Below are 22,331 nucleotides of genomic sequence, written 5' to 3'. Positions count from 1 at the left end.
GTAACGAGCGTGCGCTGTTTCTGCAGTGGCTGTGAGATTAGCTGGGCGGAACTATAGAGAGAGCAAAGGTGCTTGCGCGTCACTCACCAAGTAGGCCGAACGTCAGAATTGTTTGGAGGGCGAAGAGTGGGCAGGACAGCCCGGTTTTGCTCTGGTAGTCTTCAATTATCGGGCGGCTGGACTTTGGGGCGGCTGGGAAAGCGGGTGGATCGGCCGCACGCCTCTCCCCTTGGCCCTAGCTTTCCGCCCGCACGTTGTCTGGAGCAACTCCGCAGCGCAGCCTTGGCTCCCACGTCACAACCCTATCTTCAACTCGTCTCGCTTACTGCCACTCACTCAGGGCCGCGCGTTCTGCAGCTCCCGTGCCTATATCTATGAGAACGTTTCTTGTCTCTTGTAGCATGAGATTGGTAGTGCGCACCTCTTTTTCGATCTTTGCAAGGGTGAGGAACCCGCAGTGGACGCCTAGTTAATTAGCGTCATCCTCTGCTTTGACATCACCTCGTCGCCCGACGAGACAGTTGTAATTGTTTTGTTGAGATGGAAGGCAGCATAAATGATATACCGCAGTAAGCACGTTGACGACTTCTTCAGACCGGTACTGCCACGGCGGGTGACAAAAGAAATTGCCCACCCGCATTTGCCTGACACACAGATGCCGCATCAAATATTCATGTAAGCAGTTGAACACAAGGTCCAGATGTGAGTATAGGTTTTAAATTCGCGCATTTACGTTCGAATCTTGCTTTTAACTACCCGTCTTATGTAGGATTTTTCTACGAGGTAGATACGAGTGGGTAATTCCTTTTGTCACCCGCCGTCCTGTCTTCGCATAGGCTTGAATACGAACTCAGCAAAACAAAGGGTGGAAAGCATCAATCGCACGATTCTTATCGTTATATTAGTCTTGTCGCTGCTATGTAAAAATATAACTAATCCGATATGGGTATCAATCCGGACTCCTGCGCTTAACTCCTTCGTGCTTCCAAAAACAAGGCCGTTCCGCAAGTACCAACAACTCCACGCTCACGTCGTGTACCAGTCCAACTCCTCGTCCGTCGGCATACACTCCACCAACTCCCCATCACCCTTCTCGGCATTGCACCTTGTACTGTACATGATATTGAACGTGATAAACCTCTGTCCACCACGCGCAAGCCCCTTATCCGTCTTGATCTTCTTCCTCTTCCTACTCTTCAACTCCCCATCCACGCCATCCCCCTCTTCAATCCCCCAATTCATGTCCTCTACCATACTACTACCCTTCCCATCCCCGCTAACGAGCCGCTGATGATGAAACAGTTCTGGCGCGACACTCACGCACCTCAGCCCACCCTTCTTCTCGCCCTTCGCACACCCAGCGCCGACCTCGTTGTCGAACGCCGCGCCGCCGCCTTGGCCCGTCATCTCGAGGATTCGCGCCGCCCCTTGCCGGGTCACGGCGTACGCGAACGTGCACGTGGGTCCCGGCGAGCGCATGATGCTGCGCGTGCCATCGGGCAACGGCGTGTAGGCGTAGCGGTCGGCGAAGGCGCGCAGGCGGTTGGCGGGCGGGACGGTGGCGGCGTCGGCAAGCGTGTCGAGTTGGCGCGAGCGCGGGGTCTTGCCCGAGGCGCAGTGCCCGAGCCAGAGGATGTCGTAGCCGAGGGTGTAGGGGATGGTGGCGTTGTTGCTGAGGGTGGCGTTGGAGGAGAACGAAGGCATGAGGCCTGCAACGTCGTTGTTCTCGCTGTCGTCGAGGATCTCGCGCACCAGTGATGGCACGGCTGCGTTTGGCGCGAGTTGTTGCCGGATCCGGACGTCCCAGTCGGCGTCGTCTTCGAGTATCAGGGCGGTGTTGATGTCGTGTGCGAGCACATACTTGAGGGCGTCCAGATGTGCCAGCCATGCCCTTGCGCTGCCTATACGCGGCGACTCGCCACTCTTCGAAGTATGCTGCATGAAAGCGTGCAGCTCGTCGTCCGGGACATGCCGGGACTGGTGCACATTGACTTCCAGACCTGTCCGGTTCGCTGCCGCGAGGAGGCCGTGCTGGCGCCATGCGCCCGGCTTGGATGGATCTTCGGAGGAGATGGCGATGATTGTTTGGAACTGTACGGATGCGACGTTAACCAAAGTGGCATTCTAACGCTGACTCGTGGTGAAATGACATACTCCAAGCGTGGCATTAGCAACTTCGACGCTTTCTTGCCCACCGAAGAGCGTCTTCGCTAATTGCACGGGCTGTGCCGTGTCGAGGATGTAAAACTGCCATAGAAACAGTGCAGTGATGCCGGCAAAGACGAAGACGGTGCGGCTGTAGCCCGGCCTTATCGGCGAGCGGGAGTTCGGAAGAAGCATCTGGTTCGTCAACTCGCGCTGCACACAGTCATGGCAGGGCAGTGACGAGAGGATAATTGGCGGGGAGAGTACTCTTGCTGTGAACAGTCGTGACAACGTCCCAGAAGGCGAGGTTGAGGGCTGCGGTCGAACAGTAATCGCGGCAGATCCGCGCCACCGGGATTTCCGGCTACTGATGCGCGCGTGATACCGTCCCGTCCAGATGGGGCAAGGTCGTGAGGGCGAAGCCAGGAAAATGCGAGGGAAGGCGTGAGTGTCACCGTTACCCAAAGCCGTATGTTATGTTGCCGCGACCAGCCATGCCCTTTTTTTCTTTCACTAGAGTCGTCCAAGCGTCCTCTAGCAGTGAAAATTCGCACGAACACTCGATAAAAGTCGGCAATATGACCTGCTCTAAACGGCTAGGGCGCAATTTTTCGGTGGCTCCCACGTTGTTTACCCCACCACTATCCTTATCTGGACCCCTGTTCCGAGCGAACCGGACAGACACTAGCCCGACGCCTTCCGTCCGAAGTCTTCCTCAACACCATTCTTCGGACACGGGATGTCTGCGTCCTTCGAGGCCGCGCTTGTGTTGTATTCCTGCCGGTTTAACTTGCGGCAGATGGGAACACTGTCTCCACAAGTCGGCGTTGCAGGTTATTCTGCCCGTAGCATTATTTGCAAGCGTCTCATCTTTGGGGTATCTCTAATGCGCACTAAAGCGACGAAGGCATGAGCAGGAGCACGACTAACACTATTGGTGGACACCGCTATTAAGGGCGCACGGATATGCACTCACGGTTCATCGCCAGCCGCCAACTCTGCCCTCGTCCCATCTCTCCTTTCTTTCTCTTCTCAAGTATGCGACCTTTTTGCCCTCCCTAATCCGTCTCACGAATTCTGCAACCTCTCGTTCAGTGGCTTGCCCGCCACCTTCGCCCTCAAGGAAGCTCTCTTCTAGACCACGGCAAAGCGCTTCTTGTTCGGCGATGGAAGTGCTTAGCCTCTGGTAGAGTGCTGGTGGACTGAAGTCCTTGAGCGCAGCATCTTGCTCGGCTTGCTTCGCACGCCACTGTCCTTCGAGGGCACGAAGGGCAAGCAGTCGGGACTGGGTATGCTGGCGCTGGTGCTGCAGATGCGACTCAAGGTTCTTCAACGACTCCGCCAGTGCTATATTGGCCGCCAGGGCCTCGTTGAGGGGGACGGTAGATGCGGCGATGGAGGGATGGGCAGTGTCCGGCGAGTGAGCGAGTGCTTTCTGGAGCTCGGGATTCTCAAGAACGGTCTGGAGGTCAGCCGTGCTGCATGTAATTGTGAGCATTGGACGATCCGCATCACGCATTGTGAGGCAATTTCGCACTTCTTGTCTTTCAACACATCCGGAAGCCAGCCCTCTTCGGGCAGTTCAATTTGCGGTTGACGGTCAACCACGGGCACTTGCTGACCGCCATATGCATGAGGCGACTGTGAAGCCGGGTCGGCCTGGGCCTGAGCTATCTGAGCAGGTGTGGGGGGTAGCGGCGGACCGGTAAGCGGGGTGCCTCTTCCGCTCGAGTGAGCGGAGGGCTTCGGCGGCGGAGGCGGCGGTGTGGAGGCATCGAACTGGAACTGTGCTTGGGACTGGTGTGGGGAGTGGTACGACATGAGTGTGAGCGGTGTGCCGCGAGGCGACTCGGGGGAAATGAGAACGGTATTGGGAGCGCTGCTGGACTGCTACTTCAGGCCGTCTCCATGTTGTCCCCGCGGTATGACGCGCCGCTGGGCGAGCTGGGCAACCAGGAACAACAGTTTTGCCGCATCCGACCGCCAAGCCGCCGCCGTCGATCCGATGGACCCTGAGGATGCTGGCACTCACTGTGGCACTGGCACTGGCACTGCCGACGCGTTGCCTGCGCGGCTCTCAATATTGCAACTGCTGGCGAGGCGCCTGGAACCCAATGCAGAATATACAAAGTTGCTATATTTGTGCGCCTCCTTATGCGCTCGGCAAGCGGCCGATGCCTCACGGGCCGGTGGTACTACCGGGCGAGTTGTGCGGTGCTCGCCGGCATAGACAGCGATAGGACAGGAGAACGCTGAGGCCTCCCCTGACGAGGCATGATCCGCGAGCTAACGTGGCTGGCGAGCAGCGAAATTACACGTCCATTAGCCGCGCCGATGCATCGAAAGACATGAAACAATTCGCCAGCGGCGGGCCGGGCCAAATGAATGCTGCACGACAGCGGCCTAGGCGCCGGCGCTTCTGGACCTCTGGTGGAGCGGCGGACGCGCTGGCTGGAGACGCGGCGGGCGTGGGTCGCGTGCGATTGGACGGGAGCGCTACTTCTGAATGGCGCGATTGACGACAGCGACAGGATCGCAGTGTGGGCCGCGATCGATGCTGGCGCGCTGCAGCGCTTCGTGGTGATGAACCCCATCGCCCAGCGCGGTTCTGGGGGCTTGGGCGACAGGCAGGGAAATGAATGCACAGCCAAGAAAGGGGATCTGTTGGCGCAAGAACAGCGGCCGGCCTCTGCCTCGCACGGCCTGGCGTTTTTAGGGAAGCCTCCGTTGCCTGCGCTCTCTGGCCACGCCGGCGCAAGCGCCGTTCTCCGCAGTGCCAGGCAGCCCACTGCCCTGAACCAGCAGCGAGCTGCGTCTTCCCTGCGTGGTGCGTCCAATCAGCGGCCTGCCCTGGCCACCAGCACGCGGCTTGGCCTGTTCCCAGACCACCCCCGATAGCACTGCGGAGCGCGCATCTTTCTCAAGCCTCTCCCCTTCCCCTTCCGCACGCGGACAAGATTCGAGACGCCTCGGGACGCCAGAGTCTGGAAGGAAGAGATTCTCGTGTCCCCGACCGATTCGTGCAGCGGCCCTTTCACTATCTCCATCTTTGCCCGATTGGAATAATGCACGCCGATACCCAGACTCCACCAGCTGCCCGTCGCCGGGGCACCAATTCGTCTGAGACGCCCTTGTCGCCTGATATAGAAGCCCCTCAGCTTAGGACCGCCTCGCTCGTCGGCATCACCACGCCCTCTTCTGCGACGTTTCGCGCTCAGACGCCAGCGAGTCCGACCGTTGCATCACCTCCCGTCCGTCGCAAGCCGCTGCCCGCTAACGCCTCGCCCGTCGCCACGCGCTTCTCCTCCCAAAGCTATACCACGGGCCCCCGGATCGTCGAGAGAGGTCACACGCAGCGCGCCTTCTCTACCGACAACACTCCCCACCCCTTCGCGCGCTCGCAGGCAGCCTTCACGCCGCCCCTGACCGCGACAAAGGAAGAATTCAACCCCCACACCCGAGACAAGTATGTCCACGTCCCGAATCCTCCAGGGCGAATCATCGCCGTTTTGGGGCGCGACATCAAACGGTAACTGTCAGACTGACCTGCATACAGCACCGACGCCACCGGCGCTACGCCAGACGACCCGCTAGACGACTACATCGCAGAAGACGAACCGCGTGCGAGGCGAGCATCGTCGCAATACGGAGGCTTGCTGCCAGTAGTGGAAAACAATTCCCGGCCGGGTTATGATCGCGCGGCCAGCAGCTACCATACGGCACGAGTTTCAACATCTGAATGGGATCCTGAAACAGCCCCAGACAACTTACACAGTCACGAGCGGACCCCGACCATGTCCTCATATGATTCAAAAAGAACCCCAGACTTGACACTTCAGATCCACGGAGAGGATGGCGTTACCGGCGACTTCCTCGACTATGACCAGCTCACGGACGACGAGGACCGCTCGCCGAAACCTGAGATGGCCACCGGCAACAAGTTCACTTCGTTCTTTGGATGGAAGTCTGGATCACAAAACCTAGCGAATGGCTCGCCTGCTACCAATTTCTCCGACGACTCCGCAGCACCCAATGCTCTCAATCCAGGGAAGAAGACGCCCAAGGCACTGGACATTCCTGCGGCCAACTCCCAACAGTCGTACTTCACTGTACCCGGCACCCCACTCTATTCATCCTCTCATAGCGTCAATGCGCACGTTGAGGAGCTCGAGCGCGAGCTGCGCGAGATCAGTGCAGAGTTAGCCGGCTCGATCAAGAGAGAGTTGGAACTCGAAGATGAGCTTGAGAACTATAAGATGGAGAATCCTTCGGGGACAACAGAAAACCGCAGGACAAGTGATTACTACTCCGACTCTGGTGCTAGTTCCGCAAAGTTCCCCATTGGCGACACCGAGGCGAAGCTAGAGACATTGGAAAAGTTGCGCCGGAAAGCAGAGCAGGACAGGGCATCAGCCAAGAATGAGACCGCACAGCGACTTCAAGATGAGTTGCGGAGACGTGCGGACCTTGAAGCTCAAGTCCAGTCTCTGGAGGAGCAGCTTCAAGGAAACGAGAAGCTGGATGATATCAAGCGCCGACTTGTTGATGAGAAACAAGCCAAGGAAAACCTGGAAGATCTACTGGCAGCCCTACGCGAGGCGCACGACAAGGACCGGGGTGAGAGAGACAATTTGCGTGATGAAATCATTCCGCAGCTCAACGCTCGCTTGACCGGCCTCGAGACCGGGGCTGGAGAGGTCGAGAAGCTGAGATACGAAAACACGCGCCTGCAGCAGGAACTCGAATCCTTCCAAATGGAAATCCTTCCGGACCTCCGCACTCGCCTGGACCAATTCAAGGACATGCAACAAGAAAACGCTCGCCTACAGTACGAGCTCGATAATGTCCGCAATGAAACCAACGATGCCCAGGCAGACCGCATCGAAAAGCTCCAAGACGAGATCACCCGCCTCAAGCGTCAACTCAGTACCGTTCAGAATGAAGCAAACATTGCTGAGGTCGCTCAGCTCCAAGCTGCTCAACTCCAAGCCCTCGGCGAGGAAAACTCTAAACTTCAACAAGAGCTTCAGACAGTTCGCAACGAGAACCAATCCTTGCTCAACGCTCGCCGCATGCGACTCGAACTTGCACAACAATCAGACCGTTTCAATTCGATTTCCGAGGAAGGAGAGGAAGGAGCACCGTCCGGCTCGCCGAAGATTGGTCTCTCGCGCTCTAACTCCCTTGCCCGCAATTCCGTTCAGCTTCTCAAGCGTGGCTCCCGCAGTGGCACACTGAGCGGACTCTCCAGGTCCAATTCGGTCAAAGAGAAGGGTGAAGCACCCCGCGATTTTGGAGAGAAGATGAAAGATGTCGAAGAACAGAGAGACGCCCTGCACCGTGCTCTCAAGCAACTCCTGGCCCGCTACGAACAGCAGCAGAAGGACCATGCAAAGAAAATCAAGCTCCTTGAAATGGAGAGAGATCGTGCGCTCAATGTGTCTCCTAGGCGCACAGCCTTCCACGGCGAGGTCACAAACCTTCGTGCCGAAATCAACCTTTTGCGCAAGCGCGCAGACGATGCTCTCGATCAGAAGTGGCAAGTCGAGAAGAACCTTGGTGGCGTCCGTATGGACCTTGCGCGTGCCGAGCTGGAAACCAGCTCGCTTCGCGATCTCATGGGCGAGAAGGACATGTTCGTTCAGGAGAGGAGACCGTCGGCAGGCAGTGTCTACAGTGACGACTCTCAGGCACCAGTCACTTTGGAGCGGGCTTACAAGGAGCTTCAGACCCTGCATGCTCTCTCGCTTGCGCGTGTCAAAGGAATGGAAGAAGGAGAGGATGCGGAAGAAGCTGAGCGTGTCTTGGGTCTGCTCAAGCAAAGCATTTCGGACGCGAAGACGGAGCGTGACAACGCACTCAAGGAGGCCGAGGCATACCGTCAACAGGCCCGTGCTCTTCAAGAGTCGGAGGTTGCACACCTGGACAAGGAGCACTCTCTTGCGTCTGAGCTATTCGGGGCAGCCAAGAGGATGGATGATCTGGCAGCCCAAACTCAAGTACAACTACAGCAAAACGACGCTCTCAGGCAGCGTCTTGCCGAAGCCATCGGACGAGGTGAGAGCGAGCAGCGTCTCGCCGCGAAGCGCATCACGGAGATGCAAAGCAAACTGCGCGCAGCTGAGGAAGGCGTCTCAGTGGCGCAAAACCAATCGGATGAGGCGCTTTTCCCACACGAGGATGAGCTGCGTGCGATCAACGACAGTCAAGTAGCACAGTTGAAGCGCATGCAGGGCGCCCGGGGTATGCTTGATCCGACGAAGCTTTCGCCGGCATACAGCCCCATGCCAAAGCCTCTCAGCCCGATCTTCGTGCAAAGAAGCCCCAGGCTGGACATCACATCGAGCGGCCTTGGTATATCGATCCACCAAGCAACGAAGACTGGGGATTTGGAGCACAAGGTACACGATCTGGAGAAGGCGTTATCGGATGCCGACAGAGAGATGGAGGAGGTGGTCGGCCGCATGAACATGGCGCAGATCGAAGTCGCAGAGCTGCAGACCGAGAAGTGAGTATACCCGATCGATCAACAAGCATGAGAAGTGTTTCTAACATTCCGAACAGGGACGAGGCTATGCGCGAGACAAGAAGGCTGCAGGCTGAGATCACTGCCCAACGCGAGTTGGTCAGGGAGCTCATGAGCCAGCAGCAATAACAATAGGCCCTCACTTTGTGCCGAACACACGCAACGTTGATCGTCCTCTCCCCGAAAGGATAGAGAGGGCGAGTAAGAAGTCCGCGTTTCGCACCGGGAGCAGTTGAGCAGGGCTGCCCTTACCTCACTGCATTGATTGGCGTTCTTGGATAGGTCTTGTCCCACCAGTGCACAAAAAACAAAACGGTTGGTTGGATTGGGTGCATTTCAGGCGTTGCTTTTTGTGTAGGGTTTGTTTTCTGCTTCTTCCTGTTCCTTCCTCCCCTCTTCTCTCAACCCAGGAGAAGTTGCATTTCCTTAATTCTCTCTTCTACGTTCGCCATCTGGGCCGCTGCCTTCGAGCTCACGGTTGTCGGCCATTTGTGCGTCCCTTTTCATACGTTTCTCTCATGGCGTTCGCGAGCAGATGGCCACTGCTTGCGGCAACAGCCAGTACTTTAACGCTCTATCATTTGGTAATTATATAGACTGGTGGTTTGGCAGCATACTTCTGGGTTTGCATTTTTTGGAGACGGCTGGGGACGTCATCGATACCTAGCGGCTTGGTATTGTAGGATATTTGGAAACGTTCTGGGGTTTGGCAGCCTGCCAGTTTATTGGAGAGGTGTAATCTGGCCACCGGTGGTGATCGGAATCTGGACACAGCCGTGTTTAGGATAGAGCTCCTTGCAGAGCACCAAGTAATCAATATTTTGGCTCGCCAACTGTGATGCGCAGGTCGTTGACAGCTGTGTGACGCGGCGGGCAGGTGCATGGTGGCTTGCAGATGTTTGCCCCTCTGGCGGGGTTCGTGGTCTGGGCGATTCTCGTCTGCGCGGATGACATGCCTGCGCCGTCCAATCTGTGGGCTGGACAGACTATTGCGCGTGCCTGCGTTCTCTATAGGCCGCTTTGGGCGCACTGGATTGGTCGGACAAATTTATCGGTACACGCTGTCGGGAGGAGAGCAAAGCGTGGACCGCGCTCCCGGGTCATGAATCGCATCTGAATTGGGAAGACAGGAGAACGGTTTGGAGGCGGTGGAATCCTGCAGCACACTTCTGACACGCATAGGGGCTCCTGTCCACCGCCCATTGGCGGGGCAATGTGTCCCCAGCAGGCACGCAAGGCCGACGGTGCGCCGATGCAGAGGGGTTGATTTTGTGTGCATGTGTGTTGACGCGGCTGTATGTGTGCACCGTGAAACGTCGGCAAAGGCTAGTGAAACAGCAGCACTGGGACGCCGCAGTCGGGCGGCGACGGTGGTGCGCAGAGGCGGGGTGCGCAGAGGCGAACGCTGATCGCGAGCTTGTCTTGCCCGATTGAGGATCTCTCAGCTCGTGGAAGACAGCCGCAGCCAACACGTGCCGGGGGTTGCAGGGCTGGCGTGCTGCTGGGGCGGCGCCTTCCCTAGGGTGGGCAATCTGAAACCAGACTGGCAGCTCTCCTGCAGTTTTGGCCCAAGGGGCGGCGTGTCCCGGTATTATCGATTAACTCGCCCTCGACTCGCAGGTTTCCCCCCAAGCCCCAAGCAAGACCGCTGGCCCAATTCCAATTGCTCCAGATCGCTGCCCTCGTGCCCTGCTGTTGCTGCGTAGCCTGCGAGGATCCAATCCCCAGACCGTCCCGCCAACTAGTCGCGTGCGCTCGGCCTGTCGCCCGCCGACCGCCTCCCGCCTCCGCCTTCTCCCCCGTGCCCGCCGCAACCTCCTCCCTCCCAGGCCCAGCTGTCTCCGTTTGCGCTGTTCCTCGACGCGTTTGCTCCGACCAGCTCCCTCGCTGCTAGCCCACATTGCCGCCATCTGCCTCGGCTGGAGCGAATTCCTGCGCCTGACACCCCGCGGCGCGATTGCCGCCGTCACGCTTTCTTCACGTAGGTAGGGGTCCCGCCGCCTGCGCCGTCCCCCTCTCCCGACACGCCTAAAGCTCACGACCACCAGCATTGCCCGGGATTAGCATCGTATCCGAAACGCTTCTTCCCTGCGCCCACCATGCAGAACAATCAGCAGAACCGCCTCCACCTAAACTTCGGTTTCAATAACGACCGGAACTTTGCCGCGGAGCAGGGCCGTGCATATCCCACCACGCCCTCCACTTTCCCGCAGCCCGTCTACCCAAACCAGAATGGACAGCAGGAGGTCTGGGGCACTCAGCAAGCGAACAACGCCTACGGAGGTGCCGGCTACTTCATGAATTCTCCAGGCTACGCGCCACAATACCAGCAGGGTATGCAACCCCCGCAGGCTGCCTACCGCACGCCCCAGGGCTACAACGACGGCACCAATGGCCTCGTCCACCAGTTCTCCAACCAGAATCTGGGCACCCCTCGCTCTGGAAGCCCCTACGGTCGCCAGCCCTCGCCCAATCCCAACCGCCCCCGCACCGCTGGTGGCTCCGGCCAGCAGCAGTATGGCAACTACCTGAGCGCCCACATACCCGGCCAGCACCAGCCCTCGCTCAATGACGACGAGCCGCCGGCAAAGAACCCCGACAAGTACACCGACAACATCGTCAAGCGTGCCCGTCTGTCTACCGGCTTGGTCAGCGACTTCTTCCGCCAGAGTGTGCAGCGTGCCCGTGACAGGAACGCCAGGTAAGCTTCGATGAGTCCCTTTTGCACGGAGCAAAAACAATTGACGCAGCGAACGCAACAGAGCACTCGAGCTTGAGCAAATCCTCTCAAACCCGAACATCTCCGAGGCGAAGAAGCAGGCAAAGATTCAGGATGTCCAGGCAGCAGAGATGAGGTTCCTTCGCTTCCTGCGGACTCGTGAGAGGCCAGAGAACTTCGTTACTGTCAAGATCATCGGAAAGGGTGCGTTCGGTGAGGTCAAGCTGGTGCAGAGGAAGAATGACGGCAAGGTGTATGCCCTGAAGTCTCTTATCAAAGCAGAAATGGTACGCATCGAACTCAGCATGCTGGTGCATCTATATGCTGACTATAATTACAGTTCAAGAAGGACCAACTTGCACACGTCCGCTCCGAGCGTGATATCCTCGCCGAGTCGGACAGTCCTTGGGTCGTCAAGCTCCACACGACTTTCCAGGACAACACCTTCCTGTACATGCTCATGGAGTTCTTGCCAGGTGGTGATTTGATGACTATGCTCATCAAGTACGAGATTTTCACGGAGGACATCACTCGCTTTTACATGGCTGAGCTCACCCTGGCCATTGAGGCTGTCCACAAGCTTGGCTTCATACATCGGTATGAAATGCGGGTTGCTCCAGATTTGGTGCAAATTGCTGACCCATCACAGTGATATCAAACCCGACAACATTCTTCTCGACCGTGGTGGCCACATCAAGCTCACTGATTTCGGTCTTTCTACTGGTTTCCACAAGGAGCACGAGGCATCATACTACCAGAAGCTCCTCTCTGGCAACACGCAAAAATCCTCGAACCGCGATAACCGTAACTCCGTTGCCATCGACCAGATCCAGCTCACTGTCAGCAACCGTACACAGATCAACAGCTGGCGTAAGTCGCGTCGTCAATTGGCCTATTCTACTGTCGGTACGCCCGATTACATCGCTCCGGAAATTTTCAGCGGCAAGGGTTACGACTACGGCTGCGACTGGTGGTCCGTTGGTACCATCATGTTCGAATGTCTTATCGGCTGGCCGCCGTTCTGCGCGGAGGAGCCCCACGACACCTACCGCAAGATTGTTGACTGGCCCCGTAACCTGCACTTCCCGCCCGACCAGCAGCTTGGCGCCGAAGCGGAGGACTTCATCCGGAGGTGAGTGACGCTGCTACCCAATTTTCCTTTCCTTTTGCCACCCCCTCAAATCCGTGAAACCCAGCCCCACTATTCCGATACTGTTGATCGTTCTAACTCTGGATAGACTCATCTGCAATGCTGAGGACCGCCTGGGCCGTATTGGCGGTGGGCACGAGATCAAGCAGCACCCCTTCTTCCGCGGGGTGCAATGGGATGGTCTCCGCAAGATCAGGGCGCCGTTCGAGCCGAAGCTGCAGTCCAACGTCGACACGCAGTACTTCCCGATTGACGAGATTGACCAACACGACAACTCGGCGGCACTGCGGGCGCAGACTGCGCACCAGTCCGAGGATATGGCGGCCGAGATGAGCTTGCCGTTCATCGGTTACACGTACAAGCGTTTCGATGCTTTCCGCGGTTCGTAGAGACGGGGAAAGAAGGGAAAAGTAAAAGACCAAGCGAGCATGAAGGAGCATGTATTACGGTTTCATTTTCTGTTTTTTGGTATGCACAGGATGGGGTAACAGCAGAACAACTATTCTATTCTTCCCAGTTTTCTCCCCCCTTCTCTACTAAACGCCAAATCTCTACATTTGTTTCATCGTCTTTGTCGAGCCAGAGCTATTAAACCATCCCAATTGAGCCAACACTTGGACGAGAGCATAGAGGGGGATGTCGGTTCTCTATTTCCTATCGAGTGCACTTGCCATCGTAGAATGCGCGGCTGGTGCTGTCGTCGTTGCCATGAGGAGTCTATGCACATGAGTTGATATTGGTGATGTGGTAAGTCACTCTGACCATTAATCGATTGATTCTGCATTCATACATATACGAGGGTTGTGGGTTATCCTTGCTCTTTCGCACCGATCATTTACCCGTCATTCTCATGGGCATGGTTCATTCGGCGGCGGCCAGCTTGGCAGCTGTCTGGTCCTTGGTTTTCTTCATCTTCTGTTTTTCTTTTGACTTACTTGCTGTCTTCTGATTGCACTAAGGGTCATACGTGGTTGCTGTGTCTCGTCTCTTACCTTCCTTTCTGGTAATTTTGGTTCATGCAACGAAATGGAATTATTATGCGGGTATACTTGGAGTAGAAAGAGAAAAGAAAGATCACGAGGAAACGGACCATGAAGACTGAAGCTCGGAGTTTGTTCATCTATGGGGGATTGTGTTCTTTGTTTTGTCACTTTCTTTTGTTTAGCACGTTTGAGATTTGCTCATGGTTGGTCGGCGTGAAGATGTGGATAGAGGTTGAATAACGATCCACTCAATGTATGCGAATTGGCAACCACAAGGTATTAGACCTTCCAACAAACTTAATTTCTTCCGTGGAGGGCTTGTGTCTAGAGGTGCACGCTGTCAATGACATTGCTTTCCCTCCCAGTAGATCCAGAACTAATTCAAATAAACACCGTGAGTTTCCCAGAAACGCCCCCATTTCTCCTTTCACGCTGATGCTTTTTTGTTGCGATTTCTTTAGAGATCTCCAGAAACCATGTCCGTCGGGATAAAGCTTGTTCCTCTTGCGATGACCGAGGGCAAGAACCGTATACACAAGGCAGATATCTTCTCCTGCCGCCCCGCATTATTCTCCGGCGTGCGAGCAGAGGTCCCACGCCTGCCGCCCGTTCTCTGTCCTCAGGAGTATGGCATAATTGCCTCATGCTTCGATAGTAACCCATCCCCTCTACCCGTCCGTTTAAAGTCTTCCGTAGATCCCCAAGAGATCGTTTCGTCGTAAGAAAAAGTGCTTTACGCGTGAAGCCTAGCGCGCCTCGAACTGCACCATTCTGTTGTTGCGCGTGTCAGTCAAGCGCTCGATATGATGTACCCGTGCCTTGTCCATCCTGAACATCTTTTCTTTCTTTCTCTCTTTGCGGCTTCCCTTACCTGTTCGTCCGCTCCTTATACAGCACGCGGTGGCCGCACTCGCGGCACATGATCTGGTCGCCGCGGCGCAGAATCACCTTGGCATCGCAGTCGCCGCACAGGTAGGCGACTGGCTTGGTCGTGTCCTCGAAGGCGACAGCGCCGCTTGCGCCGCCGGCGCCGGAGCCGCTGGGCGGGGGCTGGTAGGCTTGCGACATTGTTGCGTTTTGCTTGCGATTTGGTCGAGAGCTTGGGGCGTTCGAGGGCGAGCGTGGGAGAAAGAGGAGCTGGAGTGTTGCGGTTTTGGTTGTTGGTGGAATGGGAAGTCCAACGGCCAGGCCGTGTTCCGATGATATGGATGGCCGACGGCGGCCGGCCAAAGAAAAAGAGGGCGCGCCTTGCCGGACCGGGCAGGCGGTGAGGCGGCCGTGCCCGCGGAAAAATGCTTAGAAACGCAGGCTTATCGATAGGCCGACGTCGGAGGGCTTTCGTCTCCATATTCCGCCACCGCAATGCGCGCGATGACATAGCAAAGTGTGGATTGTGTTTTCTGCTGTGTGCCCTTTCTCCGGGGATATACGCTACTTCTTTTTCTCATATCGTTTTGTCAGCAGTCTCCGTTTCGAGTCTTAACCCCTCTATGTCGCTGCATTTTATTGCTTAACATTCGCGGTTTCCAAGTGCGCGCGCAGCGTTGCCCCTCCATCTCTTACTTCATCTCGAGAGTCCTCTGCCTTTCTCTCTCTCGCGCACGCTCACTTGTTGCGCCAAACGCCTCGCCGAAAATGAGCGCAATCCTTTCCGCCGACGACCTGAACGACTTCATATCTCCTGGCGTCGCATGCATAAAACCTATTGAGACTATACCCGCCGAGTCCCAGGATGGCGCTTCCGTAAGCAACCCTTCCAGCTTTCCCTCTTGGTATTTCCTTTGGGATGACTGACCTCGACCTCCAGAACCCCTACGAAGTCACGACCGAAGACAAAGTCACCGCTGCGAAACCCCCGCCCGCGCAGCTCTCGCTGACGGACTGCCTCGCCTGCTCGGGCTGCGTCACCTCCGCCGAGGCCATGCTCGTGTCGCTGCAGTCACACACCGAAGTCCTCACAACGCTAGATACGTACCCGGAATTGGCGCTCCCGTCACCTGCGGGAAAAGGATATGTAAACGGCGCCGGGAACGGGGTGGCAAACGGCGTCCACCACCATGGGCTGAACGGTGCGGTCAACGGGACTGCTGCTGCGGCGGGCGACGAAGGCAAGATATTCATCGCCAGCATCAGCCCTCAAGCGCGCGCAAGCCTGGCGGCGACGTTCGGCGTCAGCGAGCGCGAGGCGGGCCACATGGTTGAGCGGGTGCTGAGCGGGCCAGACGGCGTGCGCCGCGGCGGCGCGCACGGCAGCGGCTTCGCGTGGGTCATCGACACCAACACGGTGCGGGAGGCGGCGCTGGTGCTGGCCGCGGACGAAGTGGCGGCCGCGCTGTCCGGGACTGGACCGTCCCCGGTCGCTCCTGGAGACGAAGGCGCCGCGTCGACGGTGCCGAAGAAACCGATCCTGACGTCGGCGTGCCCCGGGTGGATCTGCTACGCGGAGAAGACGCACCCGTACGTGCTGCCGCACCTGTCACGGATGAAGTCGCCGCAGGCGCTGGCGGGCACGCTGGTCAAGTCGGTGCTGTGGAGGAGGTTCGGCATCGCGCCGGAGAGGGTGTGGCATCTGGCCGTCATGCCGTGCTTCGACAAGAAGCTCGAGGCCAGCCGCTCCGAGCTGACCTCGGCGGCCTGGATGCCCCCTTCTTCCTCTACTCCCGACGAGCCTGTCCGTGATGTCGACTGCGTCATCACCGCTCGCGAGCTGCTCTCGCTCGCCCAGAGCCGCGGGATCGACTTCGCCTCCATCCCGCGCAAGCCGCTGCCCCGCGCCCAGCGCGCCCGCTTCCCCGACCCCGCACTCGACGCCTTCCTGTTCCCCTCGCCGCGGCGGACGAGCTCGTCTCAAAAGAACAACACTCCTACAGCAGCAGCAGCCGACCCCTTCGCCGTCGGCACCAGCGGCGGCTACCTCTACCACATCATGCAAACGTTCGCCGCGCGCCAGCACCCCGCCCGCCCGACGTCGCTGCACGTCGAGCGCGGCCGCAACGCCGACGTCGTCGAGTACCTGCTCAAGGACGCGGCGACGGGCGAGGTGCTCGTCAAGACGGCCCGGTTCTACGGCTTCCGCAACATCCAGAACCTCGTCCGCCGGCTGAAGCCCGCGCGGGCGAGCCGGATGCCGGGCGCGAGGACGGGCGTGGCGAGGAGGCCTGGTGGTGCGAAGGGAGGTGCGGGTGCGGCTGGCGGCGGTGGCGATGAGTACGCGTATGTCGAGGTTATGGCGTGTCCCGGTGGGTGCACGAACGGCGGAGGCCAGATCAAGGTGGAAGAGGTGGCGGAGGTGAGGGGGGAGGTGGATGATGAAGGTGTGGTGATGGCGGAGGGTGGTGAGGTTCAGCAGCAGAAGAAGAAGCCTGGGCCTCTGGAGCAGAAGGAGTGGTTGAGGAAGGTGGACGAGGCGTATTTCTCTGCGTCGTCGTCTGAAGATGAAGACGAGGCAGTGGATGCGGCGGACCGGATGATGGACTTGGATGTCAACGGTACAGTGGACGATGGCGATGCCATGGATGTGGACTCTGCACCAGCGGAGACGAATGGAGTGGACGAGGAGGATGTCGTCGTCGACGGTGTTTCGAGGAAGAAGATTCACGCTTTCTTGCGCCATTGGAGCCACGTCACGGGCGTCGATGTGGCGGACCTCACGCAGACCAGCTACAGGAAGGTCGAGAGCGATGTGGGCAAGGCGAAGAAGGCGAGCGATGTGGAGAGAGTGGCTGGGTTGGCGAGCAGCATCGGTGGAGGGTGGTAGACGATGGATTCAAGATGTTTCGCATGGCTGGGTGGGGTGGGGGTCTTTCTAAGCATTTGCTTTGCATAGAGGCGTTCCGTGGGTTTCTTTTCTGATGATTCAAAGGAATGATGGAAAGGTCGATGCATGATAGACGGATGAAAAGAGGGAATTGGGCGGATTGTTCAGGTTTCGGTATACCCTTGTGGATGGACGTGTCGTCAAGAACATAGTCAAAATGAACCAACTGTCATGATAATGACCTCTTCCCATTTCATCCACGTGTGCATACGCCAGCGCTCCACGTGTATGCTGCTGCCATGGCTGGTGCAGGCATGGACAACTTCATAAGAATGACCGTTGACTCGAGCTTCCTGTCTTTCCGCCAAGAGCACAACTGCGTTTGGTGATTCTGTCCTATGAACCAGTCCGAAAAAAGGATCCGAACCACTGTCTTTGTCTTTGCTGTCGGCCGCTTGCTGAATGTAGATCTTGGTATGTACATACGATGCTTACGTTGGGTAGGGGATGCGTCTCGTTAATACTACTTACTACTTGACATCACTTACGCCAGATGATGGGTAGCAGCATCCACGCTTGATGAAGAAGATCACTATCGCTCATTGCGGTTCCCCATCTCCATGTTGAAAGGCTGTTTTGAAGGAACAAGAGCATTGACGAGCAATGTGAAAAAGGCAGTGACAGTGATTTGAGCCGCTGATGGTGCGGGTCCGATGGTGAGAAGGTCGTGTGTCGGTGTCGTATCGCTGTGCGGAATAAGCAGTGAAATAACCCCCCTGTCGATCGCTCCTGCCAACACCGCTTCGCCTGTGTTCAGGTTCAAGCGTAACACGGTATGAGACGAGGCTTTTAAGGAGGCATTTGATTGTCTTGGTTGTTAAATGGGCCCTTTTTAGGCGGCACTGCTGGCTTCACATACCACCGGAATGGAGCCAATGTGGGAATTCAATTCTCCGGTGACTGAGGGAAGTTGATTGAGATGACTATCGTAGCAAGAAACGTTGCTTGCCAAAATCCTCCGGCTTCTCGTGAATGACTCCGTTTATGTAGCATGCGCCTACCACTTTATAGAAATCGGTGTCTTCCCGACGTAGCAAGACTGGATACTTGCATGCAGTCAGGAGGCATATCATATCACCTTGGCGAGCATTCGCCGGCACCAAACCAACAAGAGAGGGGGTCACGAACAATCGGCGACCCCTGCAGCATCTGAAGATCATCTCCTGGCCATCTATCCCAAACCACCGTTTCCAGCGCCGGTCCGCGTTCGTGAAATCGCTCCACAAGCCCCGGAGAATATGGTCAACACGCCATGCTAGTAAATTTGCGTCGATGGGTTGCGTGCATGCGACCACCATCCCAAGACCATGCAGGGTAGCCATCAGGTCGTCAAAATCAGCCAGGGCAGAGGACACCATTTCCTTGTGCTTTTGGTCTCCGCGGGCCATGCATACGGGGAACGCCTCGCGATTTGCGTTTTTGATCCGATTGTAAGCATGTACCTGTTTCCATGTGCGCTCCGTTGCGAGATCATAAGGCAAAGGGGTTCTCATGGGCTTCCGATAGATTTCGCACAGTCTCCACCGTCTGATCCTCTTCTGTAACGCTCCCATGATCTCCCTCATGGCTTGCTGGGGTGATTCTTTGTGGGAGCATTTGCCCTGTAAGTTTGCGCATCGTGTCAGGTTCACTTCACTCTGGAAATAGACGTGCGAGACCGAATGTACAAGCGATGTGATGAGATCCCTGATTTCGACCAAGAAGAAGTCGAAAAGGTGTGACCTCCGGGACGACATTTGGAGGATTGCCTCTAGGTCCTCACTCTCAGCTCCAGGATAAGCTCGAGCAAACAGCTGCCGCCAATTTTCGATGCAAGCTTGGTCCCAGCCGGTTTTGCGGGGATCGAACACGGTTCCGAGGTCGCCTATGGTTGCGACGCAACAGCCTTGCACGTCTAAACTGTAGACGTTGAGCACCTGGAAAGCGCGAGGTAAGCTGTGAGGTGCGGGATCCACAAGTCTTGTTATGGGTGTGCATCGTTGATAGATCCTCCAATCGGGAACCCAGGACGGAAGTCCAAGCTCGCCTGTATCCTGTCCGTTATCGACCACAGCAAGGACAGCATCCAAATCTCTGCTATCCAGGAGATGAACAGCAGCTCGTGTATAGATCTCCCGCGTGCTAGACTCATAGTCAGCCTCGATTCCCTGGTGCGACTCATCTGAGCTCATTGACAACAAAGCAAAAACCCTGTCCCGGGGGTCGGTGCAAGAGCAGTTGCCAGTGTCTACCAAGAGCTCAAATAGGTCCCAGCAACGCCGTCTGGCCGAGCTACCACTGTTGTAGAAGTGAAGCACATGAGGCAGGTCTCCTTCTAGGAACGTTCTGGGAGGGTTTTCTTTTAACAGGCGAAAGTAGGGCTCCCACGGCAAGCTCACGTTGCCGCAAATGACCGTCAGTGACCGCGCCATGTACACCTCTTGCAGGACCCAGATACGCGTAAACCATGGTCGCTGCAACAGCCTCCTTAGCGAATGCAACCGTGGTCGCCCGGGTTTGATCCATTTGTAGGAGCGTAGATCCTGCAACGCCTCGCGGCTTTGGTCGTCGTCAGCTTCGCCGAGATAGACGATGACCTGATCCGCTTCTCTGTATATCTGCGTCATATTCTTGACCTGATGTCCACGCTCTAAGTCGTTTGCTTGATTTATACACACGGCGTCGATCCAAAGCGTGCGTGGTCGGTCGGGTTTTCGAAGACGTCTGATGGCGGCGAAGCAATTGCTTGTCACGGCCAACCACCTGTTCTCGCCACAATTGATGGTGAACGGCTTTTCTTCGCTGCCCCAAGTGTACGACAGAGCCTCGTAGCTGATTTTCTGGGACAGCCGGCAGTGGAAGATGTCGCAGTGAATAGGGTCGTTCCATGTACCGGGCGCGATGCGTAACAGGCGCATCTCGTCAACGTGCTGGAGCGGTACGTAGGCGTACTGCGGTAAGGAGAGACCCGGATCATCAGAGTCTTGGGCGCCTGCGTGCGACATGTCGAGTCTGTGTTGATTTGGACTCGGAGTATGGACGTGAACGATACTGAGCGCTGAAGTCAAAGGGGAGAGCCAGGCTGGTCAAAAGATAGCTCTCGCAGGGTGAGTGGGTCAGCCTTGCCCCGCATTGATGATTTTGCCTACTACAGGCTGTGAGCGTAACCTATAAGCTTCGATCCCGCCTACAAGGCTCACTTCTCTTGACAGCACAGAAGTAGATGAACACAAATGACGTAGCAAAGTTCGACAGCGACGCAGAAATAATACTGGTATCGGGGAAACCAGCATAGAGCGTGACATTCAGGATAACCCGCTTCATACGCCACGACTTGGATGGCGAACTTGCAATATGAAAGATCCACGCAAGCCAGTATGAAAAATATCGGGGATGAACAGTCTCAACACTTCTCTCTTTAAATCCTGCATCTGAAGCATACCTATTTCCTCCGAAACTCAGCCTGGCAACTGGTCGGATAGTCGTGGTCTTTCTCTAGACCTTACATCGGATGTCCCTCAGGGGCAGCCGCCCAATCCCTTTGAAACGCGGCCCAGCCCCCCGTCGGCTCCTCATGGAGCTTGAGCGAGTGAATAACCATATCATACTGCCCGTTATCCGGCAGCACGCCCTGATTGACGTTCCCACCCATGGCGATATTGATGATGATCTGGAAATCCGCCAGCCTCCTGATGCCAGCGGGAATCTCGGCCTTCATGACGGGCGCGCCGTCCACATACCACACCATCCTGCCCGCGGGGCCATCCTGGTCCCACGCGAAGCCGTACCAGCGGCCGTTGGGGTGGTCGAGGGCGGGGATGGGCGTCTCCTTCACGCGGTGCTTGTTCCAGTCGTTGCCGTCGAAGTGGCCCCAGTGCAGGCAGGCGTGGTTCTCGCGCAGGCCGTTCCACGCCTCGAAGATGTCGACCTCGCCGTCGCCGGGCCACGCGAAGGGCTCGCGCGGCAGCAGCCAGAAGGCGGGCCAGATGCCCTTCGCCGAGGGCGCCGTCAGGCGCACCTGCAGGAAGCCGCGGTCGCGCGCGAGCGGCTGGTGCGAGACGAGACGCGCGCTCGTGTGCTTGTGGCCGTCGGGGGCGCGGTCGTCGGCGATGGCGCGCAGGACGAGGGCGCCGGCGGGGGTGTGGAACGAGTTGCGCGGGTCGGCCGTGTAGTTTTGGGCTTCGTTGTTGCCCCAGCCCGTGGCGCCTTGCTTGTGCTCGAAGTTCACCGATACGGGGGCGTTGGGGTGGAGGGTCGGCTCCCAGTAGTGCGGCGGCGCGGTCGAGTGGGCGGGGACAGGCGGAGGTTGTTGGAAGGGCGGGGGGGTTTGCTGGTACGGCGGTTGCTGGTATGGCGGTTGGCCGTACTGCGGTTGGCCGTAGGGCTGTTGGCCATAAGGCTGCTGGCCGTACGGTGGCTGGCCGTATTGCGGTTGGCCGTACTGAGGCTGGCCATACTGTTGCTGGGGGTATTGCTGCTGCTGAGACGGGTGCGGCGGAGGCGGCGGGGGTCGCTGGTAGGAGGACTGCTGTTGTTGTTGGGCTGGAGGGTGAGAGCCGGGGAAGAAGTGCGGAGCGGAAGGCTGGTAGTATGCGCCGGGGTTGGGTGAAGGATTGGGTGGGTTGGCGGGGTAGTACTGCTGCTGCTGTTGGTGGTGGTACTGCTGGCCGGGATACTGCTGCTGGGCGGGGTACTGTTGCTGCCCGGGATACTGCTGGTTGGGATGCGGCGGCACTGCAGGAGCCTGGTTGGAGGCCTGGTACTTGTCGTACTGGCTCTTTGCCTTGGAGATGAGTCCGTCGAGCTGCTTTCCGAACGGCATGGCTCTGGCGCAAGTGTGGGGTGGAGGAGGGGCCGTCTGACGCGCAGGGATGATCTGCATCCCAAGCTCCGCCCAACTTACGTCATCCTCGCCGCCTTGGTCCTCAGGCACCCATCCATCCCCTGCCCGACATTTTGGCAGCACAAAAACCGCAACAAGAAAGATGCCCCAGTGCATTGTGATATGGGAG

General features: G+C 57.4%; 8 protein-coding genes across 8 annotated transcripts; 3 read left to right on the top strand and 5 right to left on the bottom strand.

Moving 5' to 3' along the window:
* Positions 1 to 1,026: 1,026 nt before the first annotated feature.
* SLS55_004566 (uncharacterized protein) lies at positions 1,027 to 2,340 on the bottom strand (the record flags this gene model as incomplete). The annotated part of the gene is made up of 2 exons (XM_066776022.1): positions 1,027 to 2,091; positions 2,155 to 2,340. The coding sequence occupies 2 exons, from the start codon at positions 2,338 to 2,340 to the stop codon at positions 1,027 to 1,029; spliced, it is 1,251 nt and encodes a 416-aa protein (XP_066633903.1).
* A 784-nt stretch (positions 2,341 to 3,124) lies between these two features.
* On the bottom strand, positions 3,125 to 3,773 carry SLS55_004565 (uncharacterized protein; the record flags this gene model as incomplete). Its single annotated transcript, XM_066776021.1, has 2 exons — positions 3,125 to 3,607; positions 3,768 to 3,773. The coding sequence occupies 2 exons, from the start codon at positions 3,771 to 3,773 to the stop codon at positions 3,125 to 3,127; spliced, it is 489 nt and encodes a 162-aa protein (XP_066633902.1).
* A 1,840-nt stretch (positions 3,774 to 5,613) lies between these two features.
* On the top strand, positions 5,614 to 8,800 carry SLS55_004564 (uncharacterized protein; the record flags this gene model as incomplete). Its single annotated transcript, XM_066776020.1, has 4 exons — positions 5,614 to 5,674; positions 5,728 to 5,782; positions 5,921 to 8,653; positions 8,710 to 8,800. 4 exons carry the CDS (start codon positions 5,614 to 5,616, stop codon positions 8,798 to 8,800), a joined length of 2,940 nt encoding a protein of 979 aa, XP_066633901.1.
* Positions 8,801 to 10,770: 1,970 nt separating this feature from the next.
* Positions 10,771 to 12,929, top strand: CBK1 (Serine/threonine-protein kinase; the record flags this gene model as incomplete). Its single annotated transcript, XM_066776019.1, has 5 exons — positions 10,771 to 11,372; positions 11,422 to 11,677; positions 11,731 to 11,987; positions 12,040 to 12,522; positions 12,629 to 12,929. The coding sequence occupies 5 exons, from the start codon at positions 10,771 to 10,773 to the stop codon at positions 12,927 to 12,929; spliced, it is 1,899 nt and encodes a 632-aa protein (XP_066633900.1).
* A 1,340-nt stretch (positions 12,930 to 14,269) lies between these two features.
* Positions 14,270 to 14,591, bottom strand: RPC10 (DNA-directed RNA polymerase core subunit rpc10; the record flags this gene model as incomplete). The annotated part of the gene is made up of 2 exons (XM_066776018.1): positions 14,270 to 14,294; positions 14,395 to 14,591. 2 exons carry the CDS (start codon positions 14,589 to 14,591, stop codon positions 14,270 to 14,272), a joined length of 222 nt encoding a protein of 73 aa, XP_066633899.1.
* An 853-nt stretch (positions 14,592 to 15,444) lies between these two features.
* Positions 15,445 to 17,280, top strand: NAR1 (Cytosolic Fe-S cluster assembly factor nar1; the record flags this gene model as incomplete). Its single annotated transcript, XM_066776017.1, is given in 2 exon segments — positions 15,445 to 15,450; positions 15,463 to 17,280. The coding sequence occupies 2 exon segments, from the start codon at positions 15,445 to 15,447 to the stop codon at positions 17,278 to 17,280; spliced, it is 1,824 nt and encodes a 607-aa protein (XP_066633898.1).
* Positions 17,281 to 19,578: 2,298 nt separating this feature from the next.
* On the bottom strand, positions 19,579 to 20,324 carry SLS55_004560 (uncharacterized protein; the record flags this gene model as incomplete). The annotated part of the gene is made up of 2 exons (XM_066776016.1): positions 19,579 to 19,611; positions 19,719 to 20,324. 2 exons carry the CDS (start codon positions 20,322 to 20,324, stop codon positions 19,579 to 19,581), a joined length of 639 nt encoding a protein of 212 aa, XP_066633897.1.
* Positions 20,325 to 20,821: 497 nt separating this feature from the next.
* SLS55_004559 (uncharacterized protein) lies at positions 20,822 to 22,141 on the bottom strand (the record flags this gene model as incomplete). The annotated part of the gene is made up of 1 exon (XM_066776015.1): positions 20,822 to 22,141. One exon carries the CDS (start codon positions 22,139 to 22,141, stop codon positions 20,822 to 20,824), a length of 1,320 nt encoding a protein of 439 aa, XP_066633896.1.
* Positions 22,142 to 22,331: the final 190 nt, after the last annotated feature.

Source organism: Diplodia seriata, assembly GCF_021436955.1.
Source record: "Diplodia seriata strain FDS-637 chromosome Unknown scaffold_4, whole genome shotgun sequence".
Taxonomy (NCBI): Eukaryota; Fungi; Ascomycota; class Dothideomycetes; order Botryosphaeriales; family Botryosphaeriaceae; genus Diplodia; species Diplodia seriata.
The sequence above is the reverse complement of the archived record's forward strand: the minus strand, read 5'-3'. Positions and strand labels throughout refer to the sequence as shown.